The sequence below is a fragment of the Triturus cristatus genome, chromosome 3_1 (genome assembly GCF_964204655.1).
Source record: "Triturus cristatus chromosome 3_1, aTriCri1.1, whole genome shotgun sequence".
Taxonomy (NCBI): domain Eukaryota; kingdom Metazoa; phylum Chordata; class Amphibia; order Caudata; family Salamandridae; genus Triturus; species Triturus cristatus.
In genome coordinates, this window is record NC_140583.1 from 824,789,301 (window position 1) to 824,809,152 (window position 19,852).

General features: G+C 43.5%; 1 protein-coding gene across 5 annotated transcripts in view; it reads left to right on the forward strand.

Annotated features, from left to right (window-relative positions):
* The window catches only part of CWC22 (CWC22 spliceosome associated protein), a 354,656-nt gene extending 338,044 nt beyond the window's left edge, over nt 1-16,612 (forward strand). For all 5 annotated transcript variants that reach the window (XM_085645191.1, XM_085645196.1, XM_085645192.1 and 2 more), the window contains one exon: nt 15,770-16,612. In XM_085645191.1, coding sequence (XP_085501317.1) covers nt 15,770-15,981 — 212 coding nt within the window. In that variant the 3' untranslated portion in view covers nt 15,982-16,612. The remainder of the gene's footprint in view (nt 1-15,769) is intronic.
* The last annotated feature ends 3,240 nt before the right edge of the window (nt 16,613-19,852 follow it).

Below are 19,852 nucleotides of genomic sequence, written 5' to 3' on the forward strand. Positions count from 1 at the left end.
CTCTTGTTCAGGGTATTTGTAGTGTTTTGTCACCAGATAACACCATCAGTGTGACAGCCCTGAGGAACACGATGAGACGCTAACTTGCAACTTCTAAGTGTTCGTTTACAATATTTGGGAATTTTAAACTTCGCCCCCAAATATTCTAAGACTGTTATTAAACAAGTAAAGTAGCTCTCCTAGTGTCATCACCACGGCAGCTGTCTTAAGGGCACAACTGGAGGCAGAGAGGTCAATTAATGTTTTTTCATACCAAATTACTCTTGCCCTTTGTTAACTTTTCACTAATGTATTTTTTTAAAGAAACTTCTCAAAGAAATAGTACGTTAGAAATAAATTTAGCTGAAACAGTTCAATCAAAATTAGCCCCGCTGGAAAGGGTTGTTGCTTCCAAATGCTCTGTCTTTTGCATTCAACTTGTTTGAGTGAAAGCCTCATTTTTTGGCACCTGCAGGCATCATCTTGCTCGGCTCTAAGTGCTTGGATGACTCACAATGACCTTAGGTACATTATCATCTCCTGATTCAATTTTCATTGCTGTGGAGTGTAAATGCCATGCAAGGAGCTGCAGTATAAAACAGGGTTACAAACCCTGCACATCTATAATTGTTCTGCACACTAAGCTTGGTCAACCCCGACCCTCTAGTATCTGTACTGTGGTTTGGTTCCTAGCATTTTATTTGTTCCTACAACATCTTTCTGGTTTTCTTTTTCCACCCAGTTTATATTTTGTTAGATTTAAATGGTTATGTAGTGTTCTACATAACCATTTAAATCTGAGTATTGCCTTGTTGTTACTGTAAGAAACTGGCTCTATATATACTGCACCGAATTGAGGTACAGTGTGTATAGAGGCCAAGAGTCCCCAAAGGTAGGCAGAGGTTAAAGTTATATAGAACCTTACTCTCTAAAGTGGTAGCTTGGTCGAGCAGTAAGGCAGTATCAGAGGACAGTGTTAAGCATTTGATGTACAACCTCAGTCAGCAAATGAATTCACACACTCAAGAACTGAACTCTAGGCCAATTGTGTTTGTATAAAAATATACTGTTGTTTATTGTTAGAACCAAGCAGGCCTGGTACAGGTAAGCATTAAATACTTTTCAGTAATAAGTTACTGGATATAGAACAGTTTGAAAATGCAATAGAAATTGTACTTTGTTTCATTTACAGGGGAGCAGTAGTATGCAACTCTTAGCAAATACAGTACATTGGAATGAATAGGCTTTTTCAGTAAATTGCAGGCAAGTTACTTTTTACGTTACGTTTTTTAACTCCGTGCTGGTTACCTAGATTCAACACCTTGACATTTCCTAGAAACAGGTAAGTAATTACATTTTGGTTATTCGCATGATTTTTAAAGAATATTTTCAGTTTATAAAACTCCACGCTTAGAAACGTTTTGGAGCAGTACATTGAAATGAATAGGTTTTTACAGTAAATTGCAACTAAGTTACTTTTTACGTTACTTTTCTAACTCAGTGCTGGATACTTAGATTCAGCACTGGGACTTTTCCAGCAAACAGATGAGTAAACAAGTTTTGGTTATTTGTGCGATTTTTAAGGAATATTTGTAGATTTCAAAACTCCACACTCAAAAACTTTTTAGATAAAAAGTGTCAATGTTAGCCTATGGAGGGAAAACAGGTTAACAGTTCTCAGGTAAATAATCGGCTGTGGGAGTTAAGGTTCTGGGGTTAGACTCTGGGGTCTCCCAGGGTCAGTGATGCACTGTTGTTGCACCCTCAGCGGCACTAGGGCGGCCGGGTGCAGAGTGTTGAGGCCCAATGGGGGATAGGGGGCCTCCGGTTGGTGGCTGCTGGCAAGCAGGCCACTGGGTTGTGGGAGCAAAGCTCCTAGGGTTAAGTTCAGGGCAAGTTGGGGACCAAAGTAGCACCAAAGGTGCACCCTCAGCAGCACTAGGGCGGCCGGGTGCAGTGTGCTGTTTTGAGGTTGGGTGCCCTGTTGTTTTTTTCAGTGGAGAACCTCCGGGACAAAGAAACATTGCAGGCTCGGGGACGAGGATCTTCTGGGTGCGACCACCACTTCGAGGGGTAAGTTGGGATTTCGTGGGTTGGTTAGGCACCGTTGGTTTCGGCACACTAGGACGTGGGGCGTCTGGTGCAGAGGTGCCTTGTGACGTCGGATTTTCTTACCCGCTCTTGTCGCGGTGGGGGGGGGGTTCACTGGATTGAGGCTGCAGGCATTATCTGGAGGCTTGACACAGGTCAGGGGTCGCCGGATCTCTGGTCAGGATCGCCGTGTGGAGCTTCTCGTGGTGTTTTTCCACTCGAGCTCGGGCCGGGTTTGGCGGGTGCAGAGTGGGCTGGATTCGCAGTCTCTGGCTGGTACCAGAAGCTGCAGTTTAAATACGTCCGGTGTTCACAGGAGAAACAGTCTGGGAAGTGAAGGCAGGCAGGTCCTCTGGGGTTTGTGAGGTTGCTGGCTGCTGGACACGCCGGGATTTCGCAGAAGCAGGTTCAAGGGGAGACAGGCCTGTAGGTCTGGGGCCAAGTCAGTGGGCGTCGTTCTCTTGTTAGCTGTGCACGGCTCTTTGTATTTCTTCTTCTTTTCTCCTTGTAGGTAGGCTGGATCCACTTTCTTGGTTCAGGGCTGCCCCCTAAATACTCTATTTAGGCGGCGTTTTCGGGGTCTTGAGGTTAGTAGTCAATGGGCTACTGACCTTAGAGTGACTACACCCTTGGTGTGCTCACCCCACGTGGGGGAGTGAGTACAATCCCTAGTCCTGATTGGGGAGTTCCTGCCATCTGCAAGATGGCAAGCACTGGAGAGTGGGCTTCACCTCGCCTCCCCGCCCACCCTCACTGTCCCCCGAGGGGTGGAGTTGGCATAGGTGGGCACACCTCCTCAGCTGGCTAGTTTTTCCCGCCTGTCTTCCCGCTAAAAGGGATGGGAGACAGGAAGGGGGCCTGCTCCTGATAGCAGGAGAGGCTGGGGGTCGCATTACAAAGGCGGCCAGGCCTTTGAAGCTCCCCTGCCACAGATGGCTCTTCCTTGCCTGGGGGAGGTGTGAACACCTCCGCCCAGAAAAGGCTTTGTTTCTGGGCTCAGGGAGCCTAGGCACCCACCCTAGGGGTCCAGAAACATGTCTCGTGGTGACAAGCTGGTGTGTACCAGCCAGGGAGCCCACCAGAGGCTGGTCGTTTTTCAGGGGGCATCTCGGAGATGCCCTCTGTGTGCATTTTTCATTAAATCCCACACTGGCATCAGTGTGGGTTTAATGGGCTGAGAAGTTTGATACCAAACTTCACAGTTTTCAGTGTAGCCATTATGTTGCTTTGGAGTTAGTAATGCCAAACTCCCAGCACCATATACTCTTAATGGCAGCACTGCACTTACAATGCCTAAGAATGGGCTTAGACACTGTAGGGGTACAGGGCTCATGCACCTGTACCCTCACCACTGGCATTTGGCACCCAGCTAGAGGGGTGACTTATCTATGCCAGGGCAGTGGGTTGTAGGCATGGCACACGGCTCTTTACTCTGTTCTGTACCAAAACATGCAGCCTGCAAAAAAAAAGGTGTGTGTGTGTGTGGTTTTTTTTTTGTTTGTTTTTTATTTAGGGCCTCTAAGGGTGGCGCAATAAGTACTGCAGCCCTTAGAGGACTTCCCTGGTCTCAGTTCCCCGGGTACCATTTACATGGGGCTGACCTGTGGCCGGAGATGCCAATTGGGTTAGTTTTGGGGAAAGCACACAGGCCCTGGGAACCTGATTGGCAGGGACCCAGGGCACACCAAAAACAAGCATTGGCATAGCCAATAGGTCTCGCCGTTGGGACCATACAAGTGTTTAGCCATGCAACAGTTAATATTGTTGCAGTAAGTATATTGTGCTGCAGAACTACTTATAAGGTCCCAAAGGCGAGACCTATTGGCTATGCCAATGCTTGTTATTATACCCAAGGAGGCCGGATTTGCTCCCTGCCAGGTGCCAACATCCGATAACAACTTGGAGACACTCCCAACGCTGTTGGCGACGACCACCATTTCCTGCGAAGGAGTTTTTCAGTGCAATTTCACTAGCCTAAGATCACACATTTTGTGAACAATATTTTCTCCCCTGTTTTACCAGCATACATCGAACGGGCATCCAACCGACGCCTTCAGTGCATTCGTTAATTAATTCCATGTCAAATTAATCAAAGGTCAAACAATACATACAAATTCCAAAAATGAAACCATCACATATTACATGCAATATGCAGATAAAACAGATAAAATTCATAACGGTCAGCACAGGCTCGAAGAAATTCCTACTGCAATATAAAATTGTCCTTGGCACCCTCCTAAGGGCTACAATAGAAAATGTAACAATTTTACATAAATATCCAGTATTATCACAGGAGAAAAAAAGCTTGCTGCAGAAAAATCTGGCTAACCAGAATCTTCTTCCTTCTAGAAGGGCGTTACAAGTGCACACCGTGTGAAGGGTTGCTTCATTCTTAGAAGAGCAAAGCCTGCAGAGATCAGAAGCCTCCTTGGAAAAAGTGTCCTGGCTCAGTTCTGAAAAGGGGATAGGCATGCATATAAATTGATCACTTTTTTATCTAGTTTTCACTGAAGTGGAATACAATGTGCGTGCGTGTAAAGCAGTGCATTCCTTGAATGTCTGTGCCTTTCAAAATATGTACTAAAACATGGGCGCCTGTGCTTGTGTTGTTTGGGCCGGCCTGAAGTTGTCGAATTTCTAGAGGCCACCTTTTCATGTAGTATGAACCTTTTACATCCAGTAACCAGTGTACACCTCTTTGGACCTCGTAAAACAAACAAAAACTTTGTTGTGTCTGCATACGTTAATCTCCGCCAACAAGCTTTCCAGTGTAAGTTTTAAAATGTATGTTCTAAACGTACCAGCAAAAATAAATAACATATAACTTAAGGTGTCTTGAACGCTTCCCAGACTTTGATAGGTTGTATGTTAGCCTGTATGTTAGCCTGTTGTTTCATTATCAGACGTACATAACTGATCTTTTTAATAACTTTGCGTTTTTGTTCTCTATTTCTTTGCGGTGGTTGTATAGCAAGGGCCTAGTCACGGAGGGTCCTAAAAAGCGTTAAACTATATAAATAAATATTGCACTATCTTGAAAATGTATATTTAGTTCAAGTTAAGCGTGCAATACAAAACCTGAAAATACCCGCAGTTCGCTATTTTATAGTAGGAATGTAATCTTTGCGCCCACCATGCATGCTTTATAAATTTACGTTACTTCAGATACAACCATTTACAACACCTGTGATATCACTATTATTGAAGCATGGACGGGCTCACACTTTGAAGGGGAAAAGCTGTAAAACACTACCGTACAGCATGAAAACTAAACTCATACAGTGCCATGTAATCACTCCTTCATGCTGCTGCAAACATTAGATGGCTGTACCAACCCTGCTATTTGTTTGTGTGAAACAGCTGAGTCCCAGCTGTGGAAAGCCGTTAGATTCCAGACAAAAAGACTTTACATGTAAAATGTTCAATTCATTTTGAAACAATGTTGTATTTTTATTATCCATTTTTTGTGCTGTGCACATTGCAGTAAAAAAAGTGTGCTTTTTAAATCTTCACTGCTGCTAGACATAGTTGGTCACTGCATTTGTGTTTACTAGTGTTTCTGGGGCTATTGATGTCCCTTTCATTCATCTCTTCACATAAAACCTGCTCACAATGCTGGCACGGTGAGCAGCAGCATGTGGATTATGAAAGCATGTGGCTTTTGTGATGTGGGCTACGTCGTAAAAGTTCACATCTTATAATGTTGCATGGGGGTCGCAGAAAGACCTGCATATGTAATGAATTACACATTCAATTGCAGTTTGTGATCCCGTAGTGGAGGGAAAAAAAGCCAGCTTTCGGTCATTTTCCTAACTTTTGTACTGGTCGAGACAACACCTCTTCCACAACGCACTGAACTCTGCTTGAATAGGTTGGGGCCAGGTAGAGCTTAGCGCTTCTGCAGCATGGGCTCTGAATGTGGGTTCAAGGGTGGCTATTGAGTGACGTGCCTGTATGAATGTACGGTCAGTTGTTTGTGTGAGTGCGGGTGAGTGGTGTGCATGTATGAATGCAGGGTGAGTAATGGTAAGACTGAGTGTAGAGTGAAGGGTGTGCCTTTGTGAGTGTTATGAATTGTGTGCCTGTGTGAGCCAGAGTAAGTTGTGTGACTGTATGAGTACACTGGATGAGTGATCTGCTGTCATGAGTGTGGCATGAACGGTGTGAATGCACTGAATGAGTGATGTGCCCTTGTGAGTGGTGGATGGGTGGTATGCTTGGTGAGTGCTGGGTGAGTGAAGCAGTGTGAGTCTGGGAGTGCAAGGTGAGAGGAACAACGAGTTTGTGTGAGTACAAGTTGAGAGATTGTAGCAGATTTTCTTGAAAGGTATGCTGAAAATGCATCATTCCCACCCATTTTTTTCTAAAATTTTCTTGTGGGGGAAGAAATCCCTTCCCTGCGCTGCCCACCCATATATGATTCATTTTCGCTTTGCTTGCACTTTATATTCAACGTAAAGGTTTCTGCCCTACCACTTATAGGAAGCTTCCCAATGTTATTCTGTGGCTTCTTCTGAAATGAAATAGTATTAGACTCATTCATTCCATTTCAGTACGGTGTTTTGTTTTTTGAATTGGCATTTACTGGGGCTAATGGCAACAACCCTATTCTGAGCCATAGCTCTGAATACAAAATGATGCTGTCACTCAGTCATTTACAGATGAAGTGTCAGAAAAACACTTTTGATCATGCTCATTTTCATATGGGTGCAGTATCGTGTTAATACCCAGGGAGGTCCAACGGCCACCAAGGCATTAACGACAAGGGAATGCCCTCGTCTTCAGTCAGCACTACTGAATAGCAACTCCGATGCATGTGCCTTTCAGTTTGTTCTGTGAGACACAGTATTAAAGTGGTGATGTGAAAGTGGACTAGCTATATGTTTCAGGAAGAGCAACTTGTTTGAAACAGAACTTGTTTTCATAGAACTATGCCAGTGGCCGCTATTTCTCTTTATATGTTTTACTAGACTAGATATGTCCTTCGGGTGTATAAAACATCGGGTGAGTGGTGACTCAGGAGTGGTGAAAATGGTCTGAAAGAGCAGTAAATGAAAAATAAAAATGGGAGTAGGAGAACTCGATTTGTGCTCACTTCAATGTTTGCCCAAAATGCATAGACATTCATTTTGGCAGGAAGGGCGCACAGTACAACTTTGCTTTCTAAAATTGGCTTTAAAATGCACCATTTGCCCACTCTTTTTTCAAAAACTTTCCCCATAGGTTGTTAGGGCTCAGTCGCTACGCTCGCTCACCGCTGTGCACTCCGACAAAAATTTTACGGCCCGCCACTTTCAAAAGTCACCAGCCGCAACTGAACTAAGGAATCCGACATGCAGCAGGCAGGCCACGGCCTCGTCCATGCCCCCTTCATAAGCTGAGACACGCAGCTCTGACCTCACTGTAGGGTGCTGGTCGCAGGTTGTTCCTGGCTCTGCTGGAAGGACAGGGGTAGGGGGATGTAAGAGACATGGGAGTGGCATCGACGGCTCTCAGGCCAGCGAGGGTTGCCCCTCGAGAAGCGGTGAGAAGGGGAACAAGAGTGAGGGAAGTAACTTATAGAACTCTAAAGTTGCTGAGGAGTTGGTCCTTACATCTCAGTGCGGTACACTGCCACCCACTGAGTGGGCATGTCAAGGACTTTTCAAATCACTGTGCGAGTTCACCCTCATCGCTTGCTTCAGTGTGAGCTGGTATGTGCCTCGCCACTATGTCTGCTCCCAAGTCAGATACCACACCCTGTGGCTAGGGCAATTTATTCCCGTTAAGCAGACATGCCTTTTAGCTACAAGCAAGCTGTCTTCAAATATCAATGCTACTCCAGTCAGCCAGAAGATATGTTACTGCCAGCAAAAGGTCTGTACAGTCGTTGCCATTGTTTCACATCGTCTAACAACGTGAAGCGATGGCAAGGAATGTGTACAGGATTGCAACCTTAGTGGGAGCATTTGAAAGAAAAAAATAAGTGGCACAGGTTAAGTCTCCAGTGCATGCTGTGTGCTGCCCAGGCAGCTGAAACCGTATGAAATTAAATGTTTTGAAAAATATAGTGCAGAAGTGTTAAAGGTGTATTCACAGCACAGGACCACTGCAGTGGGAAAAAGAATGCGTCAACAAACGATAAATAGGTCAAATTGCATGGTGACATGCAAGCGGTGCCGTCGCCACAAAGTGAAAAAACACCCAAAGGCGGGACAAAGACCAACTTTCTACCAATAAAAATAAGGGACTACAGAAAAGCACTCGTAGGCACAAATAGAAAGTGGGGGCGTGGTCTAAACAACCCTAGTAGTAGATACAGCATGCCTCGCAGAGCAGCGCATACACTCTGCGCTAGAGTCGACCTAAAAAGGAGCCATGCAAGTAGTAACTCTGGAAGGGAGAGGTATTGCTTTTCTTCCATTTTCTTCTGGTTCCCTAAGGAGAAAGGAGGCCTAAACCTGTTGGGGACTGCCAATGTCAACTGTTTATCTGACAAGTTCATACTACTGCCCCTTATCCAGGTCCTGTTGGCCTTGAACTCTCGCGGTCGGTTGATGTCCCACGATCTCCAGAACACCTATTTTCACCTGTGTCTTCTCCACCCTGAGATGCTATTTGAGGTTCGTGGTGGGGTTCAAACATTTTCAATTTGTAGTCCCCTCTATCGAACTGAAGGCAGCCATTTGCCTCTTGTCGTGGCAGACGTGAGAAGTCGGAGTATTTCAATACTTGGATGTCTAACTTGTGAAGCTGGAGTCCCTCGCGATTTTCCATGACATCTCCAGCAGACACTGACTCATTTCTACGATCTGGGCTTTACCATGAGCATCCAAAAGTCCCACCTCACTTCAGCACAAAAGCCTGACTTTTATTGGAGTAGTGGTCAACACAACCCTAATGGAGGCCTTTTTCTCCTCCTAGGAGGATCACTGATATTTGGGCGATGATTTTGATGCATCTGACTCGAGCCCTGATCTTGAGCATGCAGGTGTTGTGCCTGCTAGGCCTCCTTGCCTCTTGCATTATTTTGGTGTCTAATGCCAGATGGTGATGTCCGAGGAGGCAGTGGTTGCAAGATCAGGGGACCCTTTCAGCTCAAGTAGAAATCTTCCAGACCGTGCATCAAAGCCTGCATCCTCCAACCTTTGGAGTGGTCTCCATTTAAGCCCCCTGCTACCGATCTCTAATGCCTCCTCGCAGGTATGAGCTGCTCATCTGGGTCACAGGACAGCACAAGCCCTCTGCTCTGTGTTGGAGCAGCACCTGCACATACATTTTCTCAACCTGCGAGCAGTCTTCCTTGCCCTGAAGTCCTTTCTCCCTTTCAATTTAGGAAGCAATGTCTGGATTCCGTGAGACCGCACCCCCACTGTCCATTATGCTTAAAAGACTGGGCTGGATGGGATTTTGGAGCCTGTTGCAAACTGATTCGCCTATGGAAGTGGGCATAGCAACAGGGAATTTTGCTGGTAGTTCGTCTCTTGTTTAGCAGGCATTGTCTCCTTGAGGGTGGGTGCAGTGTCACTTCTCTCTGGAGAACCGTCAGGGGCAGCTGAGCCATAAAGGTAGGTAGGTGAATTTCTCCAGATTGGGGTTTCTCATCCTGGATCTCTTCACACAGCTAAGAACATGAAGTGTCCTTGGTTTTGTGCCATATACTCCCTCTGAACGGTTCCCTGTTGGATGCCTTCAGGGTTGACTAGTCTCCGGGGCTCCTGTATTCAATTCTATCAATTCCGCTTTTGTCAAAAGTCCTGCTAAATGTATAAAAGGATCGACCGTGGGTGATTCTGATTGAACCAGACTGGGTGAGGAGATTCTGGTATGGTGATCGTTTTGGCGCTAAGTATTTACCCGCCCCTTTCTTCTCCCATGCACAGTGAACCTACTGTTTCAGCAGGATGGTCAGATCCTCCACCCCAATTCTCAGATGCTGCACCTGCACATATGGAGTTTGAGCGGTGCCAGCAAGAATCCTTCCGCCTTCCTGATGAGGCCATAGGCATCATCTTGGCAGCCCAGAATCTATCTACACTGGAACAGATATTTGCAATGGTGTGAGTCTCAAGGCATCAGTCCTTTCATTTTCACCTGGCAATGTCTTGAGTTGTGCACTTGCACTTGCCAAGCAAGTCTGGCATTAGTTAAGGTTAAAAGCTGGCAGTTCTCTCTGCTTAAGGTGCTGCCCTGATCAACCATCCCTGTTTAAATCTCAGTTAGTAGCATGTTATCTGCATGTTTTACTTGTTCCCTCCTACGCCGTTTGTCATACTTCAATGGGATTTTAACCTTGCTTTGACTTTCTTGACAGCATCTAAGTTTGAGCTGATGCACAGTTGCCTAGTTTGGCTTCTACATCTAAAAACATTTGTGTTACTGATAATTACTTCTTCTGGCAGCGTCCGAGACCTTCAGGCTCTTTCAGTTGGCCCATTGCACATGCTATCCTCCTTACCCTAGATGGTTCCGGCCTTTCATATTGCCCAATCTATCACTCTTCCAACATCTTCTCTCCTCTGCATCCAACCAAGAAAGGGGAACAACTGCATAGACCCAATCCCAAGCCTGCCGCATACTAACACATTGATCATATTCGACATGAAAGAGTGAAAGAACTTCTCTTTGTGGGCTTAGTTTAAGCCAAGTCATGGCGGTGACCAGATACAGGCACGATGATCCTCAGTATTAGAAATGAACTATGCCCTGGCAAGAAACACCGTCCAGACAACATTCATGCTCCTTTCAACAGCGCTTTGGCTGCCTCCACAGCTTCCTGGTCGACATTGCATACTTTTGCATAGCACCACTGCCTCACAACTCGGCACGAAGTGATCAGTACTTTATTCAACCTCTGTTACATGTTTTCCTTGGTTATCTGGCACTACTCAGTCACACCTCGAAGAAAGGTACTGCTTTTGCACTCATTCCTAAGGAGCGGAATACACAGAAAGATGTATCCATAAGAAGAATCCCTTATTTCTGGTGGATAAATTATCTGCCCACAGATTTTCCACTTTTCTCCATCCACCCCAGTGAGCTAGTGCTATAGTAAGATCGCATAGTACACAAAATTGTTGTCTGCTCTATTTGTCGCTGTCTTGGCTCTCAGATCTGCTTCGAGGAGGAGCTAAAAAGATTTCAGGAATTGACTTCAGCGTGCTGGTTGGCACCAAATATACCCAGGAGACACCACGTTTAGAAATGGGTTTGCTGCTAACGCCAAGTAGAGCCACTTAGCGGCGACGCTTTCAGACCATTCTGAAGTCTGGAATCGGTATTCATAATTTGAGGAATTTCCAGAAAGACTATCTTATCCTCTAGAAATATAATTATCGAAGAGACGTATCCTTTTCTTTACAATAAGAATTTTGACAAAACTTCTGATGAGTACAGAGTTATACTAAAATAAATGCATACATTAGCAACCAGAATTCATTTTTGGCGCTGCGTTTCTAAAGAGGATATTTGAAATCCCATTGCCTTGATGAGTTTTCTAGCAAAATTTGATTAACAAATTAAACAAGTGTTTAAATTACGAAATTATTCTGTGAGTGACTACCTGATTTCTGCCGCCAGCCTGGAAAAAAAATGCAACATACATCGTCATGGTCCTGTTTTTGTACTGTTCTTGTCAAGAGAGTATGCTTATAGCTTACTAAATCATCTTATGTGCGATGAGTTATGCAGGTCTATTTTTGTGTCTTTATTTTTATCATGCAGGGGTTGGGGGTAAGAATATACAATACAGACAAAATCAACCAGATTCAGAAATCATGTAATATTTACATTGTTGTTTCTAAAATAATGCATTGGACACAGGATGGTAAGCACCAGAGAAATCAGCGTTGGACTTTCTACACCAGTCATTCTGTTTTATCTTCATGAGAGAGGCACTGTGAGAAATAATCCGCCAAATTCCTTTCTACCTGTAGTATGAAATTGGCCAGGACTACATATCATAGCATTTTTTAAAGATATTTTCAGATTGCTTAATTAAACTGGTTTTGACGTGGTGGTATAATAAATATTGCCAATACAAAATGTACCTGCTAACTGTGTCCCATTTCTAGAACATTGAGCTCAGGAATAGCAGATGCTAGCACAGTGTGATACTCCGTAGTTGAAGAATCTGCTGATTTCGTATTAATTTGATCTATTACATAATCCACAGCTGACATTTGCTTAATCTTTTTATTTTGTGCCATGTTGTACTCCGAAACGAGCAACCATACTATTCTTTTGTTTAACTAAAATTCTGAATATTGCAGACCATTTATTTATTTTAAAGTGTATCAGCCCTTAACGGTTCTATTGCAAATGCTGTACCATTCGGCACATAGGATAAATGGTTTGAGTGGAATTACAAAAAACAATGTGGTTGTAAATAACTGTTCAGCAAGCTGTATATGAGCAACAGTAAGGACACTCTGACAACTTATTGCAGTACAACACACAGCATAGACTGTAGACCAGTGTAATGAGCAAATAACTCCTCCCTTGACTTTTATTGTAAAGTCACTCGGTGGCCACATTCAGTGTCCATACCCTTCACTTTTAAATAGGTGTATTTTTGCTGTGGTTTTAAATTCTTGTAGAGCTGGCCTATTTCTAATAGCATGTTAAAGAGCATTCCAGCCAGTAGGTAGAAAGACCATAATGTAAACAATGGACCAAGTGTGTTAGGTCTAGTTAGAATGTGCAGATCAGCTGACCTTACAGGAGGGGATTTACTGTGCTAGGTTAGCAAAAATGTAGCCTGGAGATGTCTCATGAACTGCCTTGTAGATTAGTAGTTTTGCGGCGAGACCTGTTTGGGTCAGTCACTATGATTGTAGTGAAGTAGGGGTGTTTCTCTAGACTGCATTGCACTATTGTGGCTAAGTGTAAGGCATTCTCAAGAATAGTGAAGCCTTACGTTGAAGCCCAATTAAACGATAATTGCAATAATCTAGTTCAGCACTTTGGCAATGTGTAAGGGGATATGAAGATTATTTTTACGTTTATGTAGGATGTGTGATAACTTGCTGCAGTGGCCATGGTAGTGTTGAAAGATTCAAAACTGCATGGAGGGGCTGAAATAAAGACTTGGGTTCCTTGTGGAAGGAGCAAGTCAGCGTGTCTGGATTGATGTGGATGGAAACAGTAGAGGTAGTTAAAGAAAAGGGAAAGAATATTATCATTGACTTAGATCAGTTCATCATAACGGATAATAGGGCCATGTAGTGACAAATGGCATGCAAGTATTCGTGATATACACTGAGTAATTTGGAAAAGAGAAGAACTTTGGCATCATCAGCATATAACTGACAAGAGAACTCAGACAATTGGAAATCACCGAGGCAAGTACCATAAAGCAAAAAAAAAAAAAGAAAGGCCTCAAGACAGTGTTGGAGGACTCCAACAGACAATTAGAGTGGTAATTAGCAGGGAAGGACTAACAGCAAGATATGACAAAAAAGACAGCTGGAGTGGTTACTGCAGTGTCAATGATGCTCAAGTGGTAAACAAAGGTGGTTGACAATGTTAAAGCCCCGGATAACTTTCAGTTGTAGTCTTCAAATTGCTTACATCCAGGTCTCCTGTTAAATCTGAAATTCCACTATACAATGAACATGTTAAAATATCTTTTTCGAACTCATTGACTTCTACTTAGTCAGACGTCACTGGGCAAGGAGGTTGCTGCCGTGGCATTTTTTTCTCTGCATGGCAGAGGGAATTAAAATTCATGTTCATCACACTGAGCTCTCCATCCTGCTTCAGAACATCAGCAGTAGCACGCTTCCTATCTACCAAAGGACTTCAGCACCTTGGCAGGGTTAGGATACTGCACAACTTCAGAATTAGCTAGCCAGTATTCTTCACTTCCAAAAAAAGAATTGAATCTTGCTGTTAGAAAACATCTATGAGTTACAGACTTCAATTGGTCCTGTAATCTCTTTTTAATATCTCTTCATCCGACTGAGACTTCTACCCCATATCCCTTACCATAGAATATTCCCTAGGCATCAGACTGGATCCAGAAATTCTTGAGCAGTACATCTGCATGCCGGTAGGCGGCATCATATAGCTTAGTGTCCAGAGCATCCTCCCCGAAAGTGATGTGTGCGGTCCCTATATAGATGTCATCCCAGCGAGCTGACTTCCGTTCTTTTCTTTCTGTGCCATCAGCGCAGATCTGGAGAGAACTACCTCTGCCCACATTTTGGATAATTTTTTGACATTTTGTGGACTTATTTTGATCGTTTGTTCCCATTGTGCTAGGATGGCACCCAAAAAACCTTTAGGGTTTAAATCTTGTGGCTCCTGTCACAGACAGATGTCTGTGACAGACCCCTATCTGGTTTGCCTCTGGTGCTTGGAGCCCTGGAGCTGGGCCACAACTCCAAGGCCTGTGAAGTTTGTTGTGCCATCTACCCAAAGGCACAGCAGGAGCGATCCCTGAAGCACATGGTCACTCAACGCTCTAGGTCCCAGGCCTGTTCGAAAATCTATTCCAGGTGCTCGTCATTGCCCTCAAAGCCATCTGGTAAGTCCCCAAAGAATTTAGCTTTTCTTTGTTTTTATTTTAAAAACCGACCCAGAGAGGAGTTGATTGGGGAGGATCTCAGGATCCTTATGGCTACCAGAACCCACCTCAAAGGAGGCCTCAGCCATACTGACCCAGGCTATTGCCATCGGAGGGCTGCAGCAAAGTTCACTATTCTTTGCAGATTCGACAAAACTGACTCACTAGGCAGAGCAATTGCATCGTCAGTGACACTCCGACCCCACGCCTGTCTGAGATCTACCGGCTTTTTGGGGGATATCCATGCCCTCTTCGATGACACCTGTCTTCACTGATACAGCAGATTCCACTGTGGAACCCTTTAAGGACATTCAGGCCCCTACCCAGTCGCTGGGTTTCTCCATAGCCTTACGCCAACCCCATTCTGTCTTTCAGCCCTTCCCTGGCCAAGGTAGGGATTACCAGCTATGTCTATTCGTGCCTAGTCACGACGCGGCTACCACCAGGCCTAATCTTCTATCTTCTCCATGGGGAACACCACCCAATTTATTTATTTTAATATGAGCCTATCGAAAACACGGTTTGTGATATTGAGTACTTTCCTGGCCCACACTATCTGTGCATAACCTACACTTCTATCAAGAATAGTGGTGGATGCACATCCGTCCCCCTGTGGCCAGTACTGCATAAAGAGAAAAGAACCCTGAAACCACTCTGAGCTCCAAAGGGCACAGACCCCAGCACACAAACATCCCTATTTTGGACAACAGAAAGAAACAAGACCCCTAGGCTACTTAACTTGTTCCCGCCATTTGAATAGCATATAGTAGAAAGAATAAAGTATGTGCACAGCTCCAATCCACCATTTTAACATTCCATCCAAGAGGTGGGAAAATGCAGAGTGCCCCAGTTGACTCTTTTCCTCTTTATCAACAGTCCAGAACAAAACGGAAGAGTCTAGACCCTCGCAGCTCCTTTTTTTTTACATTTTTAAATAAAGATCCCAAACAAGTACTCCTTTTGCTAACTGTATTTCTCGTCATTCCTACTCTATTGCCCCTCTATTGGTCTTTATTTCTCCTTTTCAGTTTCCCTACCTGAGGTGTTACTAGAAAATATTACTCAACAGACTGTCTTAGCTAATTTGAGGTATTCTCCGTTTCTGTAAACTGTGATGAAATAGTAATATCTTTTCATATCTTTCAATTTCAGATGCATCCAGAAGAAATAGGACCACGCAAAAAAAGAAGCAAAGTAAACCGCCAGCTACAGAAATAAGGAAAAGGCATGAAAGTGAAAAGAAAACTGAAAGGCAGCAGAAGAGCAACAAAGATGAAAGAAAAAAGTCTGATAAATCGGACAGACACTCTCATTATTCGTTACATCAAAAAAGTTCTCATCGATCACCCCTGTTATCCCATTGAAAGGATATCTACTGTAGAATTTTCAAACCTAGTTTTAAAATGACGATACAGTATTTTGGATTGGTGCCACAGGATTTGGAGGAATACAACATTTGAGAGACTACTTGTATATTTTTTCTGAGTTATGAAATATTCCCAAGGTCCTGTTCCGTATTTTATGGATATCATGTTGTATAGCATACCAAATCATCAGAAACACAGTTATTCTCTGTAAAATAACTTTTAAAAGGTTAACCATGAGAATAATATAACTTGTAGCTGCCCTTGTGCTAATGTCATTGTTACATATTTCATTTCTATTTTTTATTAAACGCCGTTTTCTGCATTGGAAAACTTTTTTAACCCATTTTACATTAAAAACATGCAGTTGTGGCGTTGTCCTACACAATGTATTTGCTGGGGGAGCATATTTTGTAAATATGTATTGTGTTTCTAAATGTAAATATACATTTTTCAGTAGGAAGACAGATAGTGCCTAAACTAAATAGTGATTTGTCACACATTATTTTTTCTTGAAATACTTTTTGGGACCTTGGATAAATGATTGTACATTCTAATTCATATGCTTTTGTGTCTTTGCTGCCTAAATCTTGTTTATTATTAAAGCTAGTAACATCTCAGAAATTTAAAATTGGTATTGTATTTCTAACAGAAACATTTCCTCTGCAATTTGAACTTTGAAATGCATCTCACTGCTCTGTTAGGCCCCTTCGAAACACTTTCTTGTGTTTGCCTGTTAATACCAACTTTCGTATTTAATTTATTGGATTAGTGAAACTGTCTGTATGTGTGTACAATAATTTTCTGAAATTGTGGATTGTTGATATGTCATATTTATTAATTATAATAGTCTTTTCCCTAAATAATTTTTCCCTAATAATTAAAAAAAATCCTAGATAAACGGGTATTAAAACCTTGAACTTGACCAAAAAAAAGACAATGGAAGTGTTTAATTATGCATTCATCTTAAAATGAGCATGGGACAGTTGAACACACAACTGGGTTTCCAGTTTTCATTGATTATTTTTTGAGTATTGGTGGTATTTGTTTTACTTTAGCGGTCTCCGTGATTATTTCAATCTATAATTCACCTATGTTCATAGATTTTTAAATTAAGAAATAACAGGAAAAATGGTGGAATTTTACTCTTTGTAAAAAGAGTGCATTACTGTAAATAATTAGCCACACAAACTATGGTCTTCACAATATTTGACTATAGGGTGTTTCTGATTACTGCCTCAAGCATTGTCTGCTCTGATATATAACCATTTTCCCAGCTCTAGCTGGGGAGGATATGAGTCCCTACAAGATGAGTCCAAAATCCTGGCCGGTTAAACGCACAATAAACACGTCAATAATTTAAACCTGTGCTTGAACCATGTTGGCTATGGCATCGAGCAGACAGGCATAACTTAGGAAAAGTGTGCAAAGTATTTAGCTATATAAAAACAATTTCTAAAAAAGTCAAAACAAATAAAAATGTCACGATTTCTAAAGATCACATATAAGAAAAATGACATAATGATTCAAAGCTAATCAGAGAAGCTGGGTGTTAGAAATGGGGGTCTTTAGTTGGCAGAGGTAGGTACCTTTCTCCAAATAGGGACCCTTGCCTGTAGTCAATATAAGGGGGATACACTACCTGCTCACCTCCTTGGTAGCTTGGCGCAAGCAGACAGACGTATCCCAAAGGCAATTATTTGTACTCAAAACACACAGTAATACAGCGATAACACCACAAATGGACACCACTGCAGTTTAAAATAAAGTATCTTTATCTAAACTCAACAAGACCAAAACGACAAAAATCCAACATACAGGTAATGAAATATGACTTTAGAACAGTTAATGCAAAAATAAAGCTTGTAGAAAACAAATCGCTCCACTTGGGGCTATTTGTGACGTTGTGACAGCAATAAATCCAAAGTACGGCATCTGGCATGGTGTCACACTGACCCCCAAACAAACAGTACCTTGGAAACTAAGTGTACGACGATGCACGGCGTCGTGGAGGTGAGGCATCGGTGCTGAGGTCGATGCCGGCTCCCTAGCTGCCACGGGGGAGGCGAGGCGTCATGTCCGCAAGGAAGCAACATGTCTGGTCCAGGACAGGGGAAGACCATTGCGTTGGTGGTGAGGCATCTGTTCCAGTGACTATGCAAAGTCAGTGAGTTTGTGGTTTTCATTGCCACGATAAAAGGATGCTGGTGATGACTTAAACAGTGCGAGCACTGGCGTCGAGAAATGCTGATAACTGCAGGTGTCGAAGGGCATCGGCGCTGTGGTGCAGGCCGGTCGGTGTGCCGTTCACTTTATGATCGGTGCCTCGGTGCAGGTTGTGGTGTCACAGCGACGTCGCTGACGGTGTCGGAGACCAGTTTTCTTACTTCTCTTAGGTTTCTTCCAGCTCCCAACAGCAGGAACAACCCCCAGAGGCCAAACTGGAATAGGCACCTCCTGGCAGGTCAGAACTCTCAGCAATAGAGTTCAGGGGAGCTGGCGGTGAAGTCTTTGTGTCCCTGAGACTTCAGAACAGGAGGCTAGCTCTTGAAGATTCTCCTTCAAGCAGGTTCACAGCAAAGTTCCAGTCTTTGTCCTTGCCTTGGCAGAAACAGCAACTGCAGGCCAACAGCACACAGCAAAGGGGTAGTACTCCTCCTCACAGCTCTTCAGCACTTCTCCTTGGCAAAGGTTCCTTTTGAGTCCAGAAGTGATCTAAAGTTCTGGGGTTTAAGGTGTACAACTTATACCCCATTTTGTCTTTGTTCTCTTTGTGCAAGGGTCTCTGTGCCCCATCCAATCCAGTTCAGTCCTCATTGGTGCAGAATGGCCACAGGGGGTGGAGACACCATTGTGCAAGAGGCCCTATTCAGGTGCAAGGTAATCTCTTCCCACTACTCTAAATGCAGCTGAGCCATATTCAGCCCCACTCTGAGTCATCCAAGAAGGGTCAGGCACACCTCAACCACCCCAGTGGTTGTCTACTGTGAATGCACATCCACAGCCCCTGTCACTCCAAAACCAGACAGTCAATCCACAAACAGGCAGAGGCACACAGAATGGTTAAACAAGAAAATGCCTACTTTCTAAAGGTGGCATTTACAAACACACAATTTAAAAAACATATTTACTAAAAGATGTGTTATTAAATTCTTAGTTCAGAAAGCCTAACCTTTATTCCTCCATCCTTTTCCAATGGAAAGTTATAATTGTACGCTGTTACAAGGTATTTCCCATTCTATCCTACTGGGCAGATAGCCTTTCAATAGTGAAAAACTAAATTGGCAGTATTTCACTATCGGGAAATGTCACACACACCAGTACATGTCCTACCTTTCACATACACTGCAGCCAGCCCATGGGGTGCTTTGGGTCTACCATATGGGTGCCTTACATGTAGGAAAAGGGAAGGTTAGGGCCTGGCAAGTGGGTGCATTTGCCAGGTCGACGTGGCAGTTTAAAACTGCACACAGACACTGCAGTGGCAGATCTGAGAAACCTTTTCTGGAGTACTCGTGGGTGGCACAATCAGTGCTGCAGGCCCACTAGTAGCATTTGATTTATTTACAGGCCCTGGGTACAGAAAGTACACTGTACTAGGGACTTATCAGTAAATCAAATAGCCAATTATGGAAACATCCATCCATAAACACAATTTACCCAGAGTGCATGTGCAGTTCTGCATTGATAGGCAGTGATAAGACGTCCAGAGTTCTATATCCAACAACAACAGGTAAGGCAAAAATAGGAGGAAGAAGCAGAGGGTTTGGGGATATCCCTGCAAAAAGAGCCAAGCCCAACACTGGGTATCTGAATCAAATAAGATTTTTTTTAAAACCATTTAAGGCAAAACTCAGAAAAGCACCAATCA